Genomic DNA, 12,240 nt, shown 5'->3' on the forward strand with positions numbered 1-12,240 from the left:
AATGCTTTTTGAAGAATTAATTAATAATTAAATAAATGTTTATATATATAAAACTAAATTTTTAGATATTTCAATCAAGCATCTTTTTTGTACACATACATTTATATTTTATTGTTTTATTTGAGAAATCTTTTAGATAAAGATAATGCAGCATCATTTCACGTATGATGAAAAATAATAACAGAATTAACAATTCGTTTACAGAAATTTAATACTGGCCAATTTAATACTAAAAGACGCTAATTAATTACGTATTTAGTACTAAAAGCACTGAATAAAAATGCTTCTAATACTTAAACTATGTTATTAATTACTATCTTTTAGTATGAAATTTCTGTGAGATAATTAATAAAGAGAAAAAAAGTAGAAATGCAGAAACTTCGGATTAGTTTTTAAAACGTTCTCACCTGTTGCTATTAACTTTAAGAAGCGTTTATAAATAGAAGTTAAAAAAAGAAAGAATCGCTTATTATATGAACAAATTACAATATTATAAGCGAAACCTTTAAAAAATTAATAAGTTTCTTATTTGTAATCCTTATTAATAGCTGTTCATGACAAAAAATATATTAATGTCAAATACATTAAGCCGCATTTAAAAAAATTTAATATAATATCTTCTTTATCTTAATAATCTTTGTATTATTAAAAATGTTGCAAATTAATTGAAATATAATCGACTTGTGAAAAATTAAAAGAATTATAACTAAAAAACAGTGAAACAGAGATTGAACCGATAGAAATCTTTTATACGTCACATATAACAGAAAATTAAATAGAGAAAGGAAAAAGCAAATTAAAATATAAAATATTACTTACCATTTGAAATTGATTGTTAAACAACTAAAATATTATCATATATATTTTCATAAAATATTGTATCTATTTGTATTAATTTAAGGAACTGTGCATTTAAGAAACAGAGTGACAGGTCGAAAATACTTATCTTTAGCTTGTAGCTGTTAATTATTTACTATGAAACTTCAATGTCAATAATTTATTATGAAACTTTAATGTTATGAAAAACAACAAAAATATATATATATATTAACAATTAAACAATAGATTAAAAAGAAGTTAAAAACTAATTTTAACTGAGATGTAATATAATAAACAATTAAATTTTTAAATCATAATCTTCACCTTAAATATAACCGCCATTGAAAATTATTATTTTTAAAAAGTTACAATTGGACAATAAGACATTTAAGATTAAACTAAGGAATCACGGCTCATTGAAAAAAATGATTGACATGATTTCTTAATTTCTAGGCAAAATAAATGATTTTGGTGTTAGTTCAATCTTAAATGTTTTATTGTCCAATTGTAGCTTTTTAAAAATAATAATTTTCAACGAAATGGCGGTTGTATATATATATATATATACATCAGTCAAAAATTAAACTTTTTAACTCGTTTTTTTTTATTGTATTAAAATGTGTATTTTTATTTCCTGTATTAAAATTCTATAGTGAATTATTAACAGCATAACTACAAGCTAAAAGCAAATTTATTTCTTAACCCATTATCCTGGTATATCTCTTTAACTTTCTTCGCGATCACGTCATTCCCTATCAATATACACAATTTACTTGAATTTGTAATGTATCACTATTCGAAATAAAGTTTTTCCTTCATTAATTTGCAATCATCAAGTAGTGAGTACTAGGATACTCCATAGGTAAAACTCAAAATCAATTACTCTACATTAAAAATTGAAGATCTTAAGAAGAAAAAAGATCTTAAATTTGTTATTAAATAAAAAAATATGATTATGAGATAAACGCAATTAAAACAGGGAGAACGGATAAGAATATAAAAAAAGAATAATTCGGAAAAGATGTATCTCAAAAGACGGATTACTCACCTGTTGCTGTCAGATTCTGTCGGATCTTGCGATTCTGTAGAGAGACAAGAATGACACGAGGTACGTTCTTGAACTATTAAAAGACAGGAAATGTCGAATCCTATCGTGTCTCCTCTTGCCAGGGAATGAAACTGATTTTTATTCGCGGATAAGCGGTCCTTCGTTCTCACGCGACTGCGACAATTTAACTTCCTCACTGTGAGTCACCGGACGGACGACGCCGAATACCACGACTACGGTGTCTGCGCCCGGAAATGATGGCGAGAGCGTCGCGACGCCGGCCTTTATACATGTATGTGTGTGTATGTGTGTGTACGCGTCGGCGCCCCTATGAAGCATGTATGAAGACCCCCTTTCTTTCTCACCCTCCATGAACCGCGCCATCCCTTCTCACGCTCACGATCGGGATGAGGCGTCGCGACGCGCGTATATGCGTAAAAACAGATTTATACTGAGACGGGATGATGCATGACGCACAAGCGGTTCTCACGTCGCTCAGTTACAATGGGGAATCAAATTGTTTGGCGGAGTAACATGATAATCGCGGATCGTATCATTTGTTAATCACCTGCAAGATGGAAAATGAATTTTTGATGCGGACCACTTCGTTTAATCTTAATTTTGAGCAGCTATTCTCCAACAGAAATATAAGGGAATTGTTTCTAAAAAGGACAATCATAAAAAATTATCTTTTAAAAGAATTATGAGTAATTTATAATTATAATTAATTATATATACATCATAATAATAATAATACACAAATTATTAATTTTCTCCTATATATTATAATGCCATATGACTTCACGGAAAAAAAATATTTCTGGCTACAACTAATTCTGATTAGCTGAAATTGCATTAGCTATGAAATTAGCTACTATAGTTATAAAATTTGCTAATACATACAGAAAATTTGCTGCTATAGCTAATATAAAGGCGTAATAGCAACGTATGTACGTCTGTTACAAATCAATTTATTTAGCAACATGAAATTAGTTGTCATAGTCGGATATGTCCGTGTAAAAGAAAATTGTCTCTATACAGCTAAATATGATTTGCTGAAACAGTACCTGCTACCAAATTGTCTATTACATAGAAAATGTTTGCTACAATGATCAATATATCGACATAATAGCAAAATGCTTGTCTGTTATAATGATAATATTTAAGCTAATGGAAATTAGACTTTGCAGACACGACATTAGGTATTCATATAATGCTATTGAATTAGTTGCTAAACCTAATTTGTGGCAGTTAATCTTTTTTATTCGATGTTCTTTAATAGAATATAATCATAAAATTCGTATAAAATAGTATTATCGCAAAAATTATTACGTGACACATTAAATGTTTCGCTGTTCACGAGAAAACTATGACTACTCGAGTGATAAAAAGATAGATTATAGAATATCATCGCGCAAGTAAGTTGACGCCTCCACGTATTATAAAGTTTCGAATAAAAGGGTAAATTATATTCTTATTAGATTATGCTTGTTACTTGGAGTATTACAGTTTTATCTTGCAAAAATCCATTGTCTTTGCTTTGATTTACGATTTATTTTTCTTTGACATACAGCATCATTCTTAATAATTTATAATTACAACGTCGCATCTTCCGCATAGATGACCTATGTATGTTCGCCGAATTTCTTGCTTGAAGTTTCCTTGGACTTCCTTGAATGAAGTTTCCCCCGTAAACTCGCGCTGCTCGTACGAAGGAGAACAACTCGATACTAAATCCGGCGATGATATGGTTAAACATTAAACAGGTTATCCACCATTATGCGTTTGACAAAAGATTTCATGGGATTTCCTACTAAATCACTCGTAAACGAACGTGTAGACTCGTTGTTCGCTTGTTCGTTAGACTCTTCGTTGCGCTGTACTGTCGTAAAAGTTTTCGCCTGTGAAAATGTCTTACGAGAGATGATAAAAATTCAAATGGAGTATTTGCGTCGATGACGAGTCGCATGAAACTAAAAACCACATCTTATTTGATAATACGCGAGAATTTCAGGCGTGAAAAGAACAGATCCTTTCGAACGTTCTTACGAGGTTCTAAAGTTCTCTCTTTTGTCAAAAAGTGACTCATGCTCGAAGTTAAAAAAATCGTTAAAAAATTGATAAAATGCCTGTTTTCGATACTTCGCCTCTCGGAAGACCTTTGATTTTTCCTGGGATTCTAAATTTGATCTCGGTTCTTCCTACATATACAGGACAGTGATCAATCAAATAAATCAAATAAAAAATATCTTTATATTACTTTGTATTACGCAACATTTACAACATTTACATACGGAAAAAAACACTGAAAACTTCACTGATTCAGCAAATCTATAGTCGTAATATATAGACAGTCAATTTTCTATGTTAAAATACCAGTAGTAAAGTTGACAGTTGAATAACATTAGCGATTTTTTAAACCATCAAATCTTCTTATAGCTATCGATGTTGAATTCGCGTAAATTATAGGTTTGCTGTACCACCGAATTAATTTTTTTTCCGTGCACTCTCATTAGCCCTTTCCTGACGTTTTACAATTAATAATAATAGAGAATACACGTACCTTTCTTATTAATTCAATCATTTAATTATATTGATCGAGGAAAATGTCACGAACATTTGTTCCTATCAAAAAGTTATAAATATAAAATTTAATTAAAGTTAGTTGGTTACGCGTCAGAAAGCATGCGCCTCGTGTAATTAGTTAATTTATGAAAAAGATGAGAATGACACCTAAGCTAATAGATTTTTATCAAAACTACACATAATTATCGATACTTCTTTTGAAGACATCCGTAATTAAATGATACGCCTAAAATAAAACGCATAAAACATCTTATTTTATTTTTTTCTTACGAATCTATAACGTATCATTAATCTTGAATTATTATTTCAAGAATAGAGACGCGAATAATTCCTGCAAGAAGAAATACCAAGAAAAAATGCCGGAAACTTAATACGATTTCAGGAACGTGCTTTTTATCTATTCATTCTGTTCTGTTTTTGTATATAAAAATGTAAATTGCAGCGTTATTATGAGTGAATGTGCAGAATTTTTTCTTAAAATTTATCCTAAAAAGTATTTCTGGGACAACATTGTATTTCGAAGAATTTTTTATATAAATTTTTCTTATTTATTAATAAAATTATAATAAAATATAAAATAAGTTTGTTTAATTTTATTGAAGTGCATAAGTAAAAATCTTTAAAATATATTATATTGTACTACAATTACCATATTTTCAGGGTAAATTAAAACAAAAATTTCTTCGTTTGCATTTAATTTGTTCTTTATTCGAATTTATCGGACGCATTTCGTCCTACATGTGCGAAGGTGTTCATATATAATATATAATATGATAAGAATAAAAATGATAAGAGAAAAAAATAAAAAGACACACTTTGCTTAATAGATTTATTATTCTTGTAAAAGATGTTCTTGAATATCAGTCTAGTAACATGCGATGATAACGCGAAAACGGACGAATCGACTGCTGGTCGATTTCCACATGGATTAAATATCGGACAGTGCCATTGTGCACTAAGCGTCCCGACAATGATCGGCATCTCAATCATGAGTGATGCTTCGATATTAACCTGATTTCACTTGAAATCTTTTATCGTGACTGCCAAAGAGACTGATAACTTCTTTAATAAAGTACGGGTCGTAAATCGTCTGTCATTTACATCCACGATTCTTTCTCTCTCTCCTACGATATTCTCGACTGAATATCATGCGACCGATCAATACTTGTATTCAAAGGCAACAAAGATAAAAGAGTATATATTAGCGATGCAACAGAGCAGGAGAAGCAAAGATAAGGCGCTCGAGAATGTTGTCTTTCTTGCGTAATTAATCCTTATGATCATTCTTGTTAAATGATTACTTCGGAGAATTCTCACGTGCCCGGAGAGAGAAATTTTTTAACGTTTCCTCACACTCGAAGGAGCTAAAAAGACGTAAATGGCATCGTTCTGCCGCTTATTCTCGTGTTGTATCCCCATGTGGATATTAATCTTTTTAACGTGACGTAAAACAGAATTATTTTCACATTTACGGCGAAAATATAAATGATACAAGATAAAGAGTTAACAGAAGTAATGCAAAAACTGCAATTTCGGTAAATCTTATCATTAGCATCTTTAATTGCGCACAATAAAAATAAAGTATTGCTTCCTAATTAATTGCATTACTCTCTAATTGAGAGTGATTAATGAAACGTGATACTTACTGAATATTTCATTACCGGAATATCATTTCATCAGCGATCAAGATGATATGTCTACAAGATGAATTCGAATAATTAAAAATTAATTCTAAAGAGTTTGATGTCTTCTTAGCAAACTTAACAAATTTAATTTTATGAAATGCGTTTTTAAATACAAATTGCAATTTTTTAATGAAACATGTTTTATTCATTTTTTATTAATATGAAAATATTAATATATAACAATATTGGGAAACTTGATGATAACAGATAAAACAAAATTAACAAACAATATATTGGATTGTCCGAAAAGTTCGTGCAGCAAAAAATTTTAATTTAATAAATGTATACTAAAATTTAAATCTTCTGCGTTTCAATTTTCCTTCAAAATCGGCACGAACTTTTTGGACAATCCAATAATAAGAGCCAATTTTACCAACGCCCAGTTACTTGATCCGCCGATTAAATTTAAGAATTGCCAACTGCTAAACTGAAAACTTATCAACTCTAACATAATTTCTTGACAATAAATCTATTACAAAATATGTAAAAGTACTCGAATTTATATTTCTAATTAATTATCTGCTAATCTTTTTCCTTACGATGAATAGGTTAGAATTAATTAAACAAATTTTAAAGTGCTATTGGCATTGTGGTGACGAAGTTAATCGATCAATCAAGCAATCCGCGTTGATAAAACCGATCCATTAATATTCAACATTAATATTCTTATCTGCTAGATAGTAATTAACTGCTTTTCGAATCTTCTTCTCAGTTTTTCTTCCAATACATTGCGAGAGTGATGTACAAATAAATTGTCACTGAATAAGAAAAATTTATCCACAATACGAATTTTACAAATTTGCAGGAAATTCAATGCAGAGGTCAATCGGTTATTTCCGTCTAAATTAATAGTCAGTGTGACGTTTCAATTATTCATATTTGCTTAACTGAAGCTAGACATATATAACAATGTAACCTAAAGTGCATATCATATATCTCAATTGTAAGTGATCAATATAGGTAATACTACCACAGGCGGGCAACAACACCGCCTCCTAAAATAATATATATAACATGTCGGTTATACACGATCGCGCGCGCAACGTTAACGTTAATCAACGCAACATTGATCTTTTCCAAATTCGCAATATCAAAAAGATTTATTTTCTATCTTTAGACTGCACTAGAACTTTCCTTCTTGCTTTCGCCAAATTTTAAACATACAGAATGAATCTATAAATATATTTTATAATTTTATGAGCGGAATACCTTCATGAAACTTTAAAACATACTTATAATCGACTCACCTTTTTCACTTTAAATACATATACTAGTTTAGCTATAAAAAAAATAGACTTAAAGTATGGTACATAATGATCACGATGACTGCAAAATTATTACTCTCATCTTTCGCTTCAGCGATTATGCTTGTGGTCATCACCATCGCCTTTTTTGAAACTCCACTTTTTCCCATGCTCGTGCCCCTCCTTCTTGCCATGCTTATGATGATGATCGTAATGATGGTCATGGCCTTCGTCGACTTTATGGCCCTTGTGTTCGTGATGATGACCGCCTTTCTCGTGCTTCCCCTCCTTGCCATATTTCTCCTCGTGATCCGAACTATCGTGATGGCCCTTCTTCTCGTGACCGCCTTTCTTCGATTCATGATCGTGATGGTGTTCGCCGTGCTTCTCTATGCCACCATCTTCGTTAAACTCATCAAAGAACTCTGTCTTCTTTTCATATTCGTCCTGTAAAATTAACAGTAATGAAATAATTCCATAATTGCAACGTTTTTCTGATAAAAAAAGTTCTCATTATATATTACAATATTTTTAAGAATTTGTCATATTTTATAAAAATTTTCGAAAAAGTATCTTAAACTTTTCAGATTTTATAAGTTTTCTTTTAGAAATTATAGAATAAGAAGTTTTAGAAATCTCTTAAAATATTTTTAATTCTAGAAAAGATATAGACTTTTTTTCTTAATACTTCTAAAAAATATTCCAATTTGTTTAAAAAAGAAATTTTCTAAAAATTTATAAAATTATAAACAAATTCTGTATAATTTTCAGAAATTCTGAAAAATTATATTATATAAAGAATTCTAATAAAAATTTTAAGGTTCTATTTGAATAAGAAATTATGTAACTTATATATAATTTATATACAATATGTTACCTTTTTATGTACGGAATGTTCCCCATGGGTACTGTGACCCTTCTTGTGTTCGCCTTTTTCACCAAATTCAGCTGTCTTCTGGCCTCCTTCACCATGCTTATGTTCCTCGTGATATCCACCCTCTTCTTCGTGTTTCTTCTCCTCGCCAGCATTTTCATCATAGTGTTTGCTGGCATGCTCCTTATCGTGATGTCCCTTCTCAGCCTTCTCGTGTTCGTGCCAGACTTTATACCCCTATGAAATAGAAAATCATTATTATATTTGTACTACCAAAATTATATTCACAGACAAGAACATAGTGGTAGCAATTATTCTAAATTCTTTAAAGTAGAATTTCACTCTAAAGAGTGAAAATTAAGCTAATCTTGAAAAAGTATTGCTCAATTTTCAATCTTTCAAAATAGAAATAGCAAATTCTATCGGCAAATTCTATCAGAAAGAAACGAATTATCAGAACAATGTCAGCATAATAACCAAAAGATAAAGCATATATATTTAGCGAAATGTTCTTACTACTTATTAATTCTATGCATAACAATAAGCAAAAAGTGATCTTATGTCCAAAAAGCTTGACATACTATGTGTACATAGTTGATTGTGATTTTTGAAGATATTAAAAATAACAAAAAGAACAGGTAGATATTATATATTCACTGATGAGGACCATATTCAAAGTCGAAACATTTGATTATGTATTTTACATATATGGATGTTGAATAATAATTAGCGTTTTTCAATTTGCTTTCGGCTCTTTTAGTCCGGAAATTATATATATTATTGAATTTATATCCATTAAAGCATTAATTACAATTATTAATTGTTAAACTATAAAATTATCTTAAATTATCATTCTAAAAATAATATAAAGTTATCACAGCTGCGCTATATTTTGTTGAAAATACGTCATTATTTTATTAACGGCATAAATTAATGACATTATTAATTTTTTTACTAATACTTCATTTATCCGACATCAACAAATATGACATAAATATGTAGTAAAATGAATAAATGAATGACGTTATTAATTGATCAAAAAGATGATATTCATCATTAAATATACATTTTAAATAGATAACATAACATTAATAATCTAGAATGATTAGTTATTGTCAAAATGACTACAATTTGCTATCTGGGATAATACAGAACTTGCATATAATTGTCACGACTTTTCTTTTAATGTAAATAAAGCTTAATAAACAAACGCAATGTTTAAAAGACAATTTACCTTGTCGCCTTTCTCTTTCTCATGCCCATGGTGTTCTTCTTTATGTTCTGCGCCGCCACCTTTTTCAAACTTGTAATTTTCTATATCTTTCTTCTTTCCATCGTGTTCTTCATGTTTATGGGTTTCTGCATGTTCCTGAGTCTCACCGTGCACATGATCACGCGCTTCCTCTTTACCATTATCCTGCTCTTCACCATCATGTCTGCGATGATCATCACGATGATCATCCTTGACCCTTTGATTATGATATTCCTCATGTATGTGTGCAGGATTAGATTCACTATATTCTTCACTCGGATGCTTGTCGCGAAGCGAGTCTCTTCGTGGAGAAGCATAACTGTGATATTTCTGCTTATCATCGTCATTGCTTTGTTCCTCTTCATCTCTTTCGTTTTGTTTATAAGAACGTAGCTCTTTAGAACGTTGAATAAACGGTTTGTTTTTGGCATCGCTCTCATCTTCAAATTCTTTATACTTGCGATCTTGTCGATCCTTCTTATATTGGTTATTGCCTATTAATTTCTTTTGATCTGAGCGATCGCGATATTCTTTATTCCGCTCATGAATTTCGTCATCATTATATAGTGATTCAAAATACTTATTCTTGTCTTCAAATCGCTCAACATCATGTTTATGATCAACATCATGTTTATCACGACGATTTTTTGGTTTGTTATATTTCTCTTGGCGTGGATTTTCACGTTGTTTCTCATCAGAATTATCTCTATCATATTTGTACTTATTGTATTGACGATTATCGTCATTATCTTCATCTTTATTTTTGTCGATGTTGTCATCATATTCTTCCTCTTCCGTTTCATCTTCCTCTCCATCGTCGTTATTCTCACGCCAAACATTCTCATATTTTTCGTGTCTATCGTCATTTTTACTACTTCTGTCATTTTCATCATATTCATAATATTTGTCTTGATAATTACGGTTTTGCTGCGGATAATGATCTTCCTCTTCTTCTTCGCGATCTTTTTTCTCGTTCAGTTTATTCGGCGTTTTATAAGCTTTTTCATTGACTTGAGTTTTAAAATTTTCAACATCGTCATCTTCTTTTTCAGTCACGTCAACGTCTTCGACGCGAGACTGCTCATTCGTTCCGACGTTTTCATCGCTGTTTTTCTTATGCTTTCCATCTTGCAAAACGAATGATCTGCTATCGTAATACGGTGTAGGGTTAGAGGTAGCAATCGGTCGGATTTTTAACAAAGTAGGAGTAAGAGGTTTTAAAGTTGCGTCAGGGAGAGTGGAAACTTGCTGTTGCGATGGCTGCACTACTTCTTTAAAGTCTTGAGTAATTACTTTTGGCGTATTGAGTACATTAGGAACGTTAGTTGAATATAAATTTGAGAATTTTTTATATAACGCGATTTCAGGATTTTCATTTAAACTCGATTTCTCATTACTGTTGTAGTTATTGATTGTAGGTAAGAAGTCTTTCTTGCGAACGATTTGAGAGTCCTTCTGTTCTTGAGCGGTATTCAAAGAGGATGTTTGATTGGGTATATAAGTCGTCGCGAAGTTCGTCTTCGTAACAGTCCGTTCTGTGGGGCTCTTAGTAATGGCATAATAATCCGATGAGCCGTGACTTTGCTGATTGTTAATGGTGACCAAAGGACTCTTCGTAGTAGCAATTACGTCAGTATAAAAAGTTCCATAATCTGTAAGGGTAGTCTTTTTCCCTATGGGACTCGTTGGCAAACTCGCTTCGGTGCTAACAATTGTTGCTGAATTTCCTTCAGGATTGAGATGATTTATACGCTTTATTGGAATATAACGGCGTGTTGGGAGCGGATTAAATAAATCTGTTGGAAGAACCAATGGAAGAATGTTTGCAGAAGAACGGACAATCTGTTGTTGACGATTAAAATCCGTTGGTAAAACGCTCGGTTTTCTATGTGCATCATTTGTGATGACAAATGAATTGGGCGATTGTAATATGGAAAATGGTCTTGGCACTATGTTGTACTTCGGCAGTAATTGATCAGCATTCGCATAATTGGAAACATTCAAATTTTTTAAATTATTTACATTAATAATGTTATTAAAGTTACTGTTATTTAATTGTGAAGTTAATGGAGGTATAGTTTGAATTGAAGAATCTTTAACGTCCCATTCATGACGGGTTTTAGGATTCTTCGTTGAATCGGAATAAACATTTGAAGTTGGTACAGATAATGATCCGTTCTTCACCTTCGTTATTCCGTTGGAAACCTCGAATAATGCAGGCGTGCTTAGTTTATTATTAGCAGATTCCTCGTCGAAATTTGATTCTTCATCCGATGAGAATCGTGGAGTTGTGGCGGTACGATTTAATTGCAAATATTTCTTAAGTAATCTTTTCGATTTCTTGCTGTTTGAAGTAGGTAATGTAAATGTAGGCTCAACATCGGAATGTGAATTTTCCGCTCTGTCGTTAGTCGCCGAAGGGATCATTCCCTTCGGAATATAAATTTGTTTCAGTTGCTTTTTTGCCAAGGATAAATAAGGATTTAATGCTACATCGGCATTGTTCACTGTCAATTCGGGCGCTTTTCGCGAGATATTTTTCAACACCTCGGCGTAAGCCTTCTCGATATCTGTTATCGATCCTTCAACCTTATCGTGAACATCTAAGGAATAAATATATATACATACATACATATACACACACACACACACACACACACACACACACACACACACACACACACACACACACACACACACACACACACACACACACACATATATATATATAT

At 31.3% G+C, this 12,240-nt stretch overlaps 2 protein-coding genes across 2 annotated transcripts in view; both read right to left on the bottom strand.

Annotated features, from left to right (window-relative positions):
• The window catches only part of LOC108688601 (allatostatin A), a 14,337-nt gene extending 12,273 nt beyond the window's left edge, over positions 1–2,064 (bottom strand). The window contains exon 1 of the mRNA XM_018194915.1: positions 1,868–2,064. The gene's annotated coding sequence lies outside the window, so the exon portion shown is untranslated. The remainder of the gene's footprint in view (positions 1–1,867) is intronic.
• A 5,429-nt stretch (positions 2,065–7,493) lies between these two features.
• Positions 7,494–12,240, bottom strand: part of LOC108688592 (protein PFC0760c-like) — a 6,827-nt gene continuing 2,080 nt past the window's right edge. Inside the window, exons 3-5 of the mRNA XM_018194903.1 lie at positions 9,491–12,111; positions 8,260–8,493; positions 7,494–7,829 (exon numbers count right to left, since the gene is read on the bottom strand). Of these exons, the coding sequence (XP_018050392.1) occupies positions 7,494–7,829; positions 8,260–8,493; positions 9,491–12,111 (3,191 nt within the window). The remainder of the gene's footprint in view (positions 7,830–8,259; positions 8,494–9,490; positions 12,112–12,240) is intronic.

The sequence above is a fragment of the Atta colombica genome, unplaced genomic scaffold (genome assembly GCF_001594045.1).
Source record: "Atta colombica isolate Treedump-2 unplaced genomic scaffold, Acol1.0 scaffold236, whole genome shotgun sequence".
In the NCBI taxonomy this organism is placed as follows: domain Eukaryota; kingdom Metazoa; phylum Arthropoda; class Insecta; order Hymenoptera; family Formicidae; genus Atta; species Atta colombica.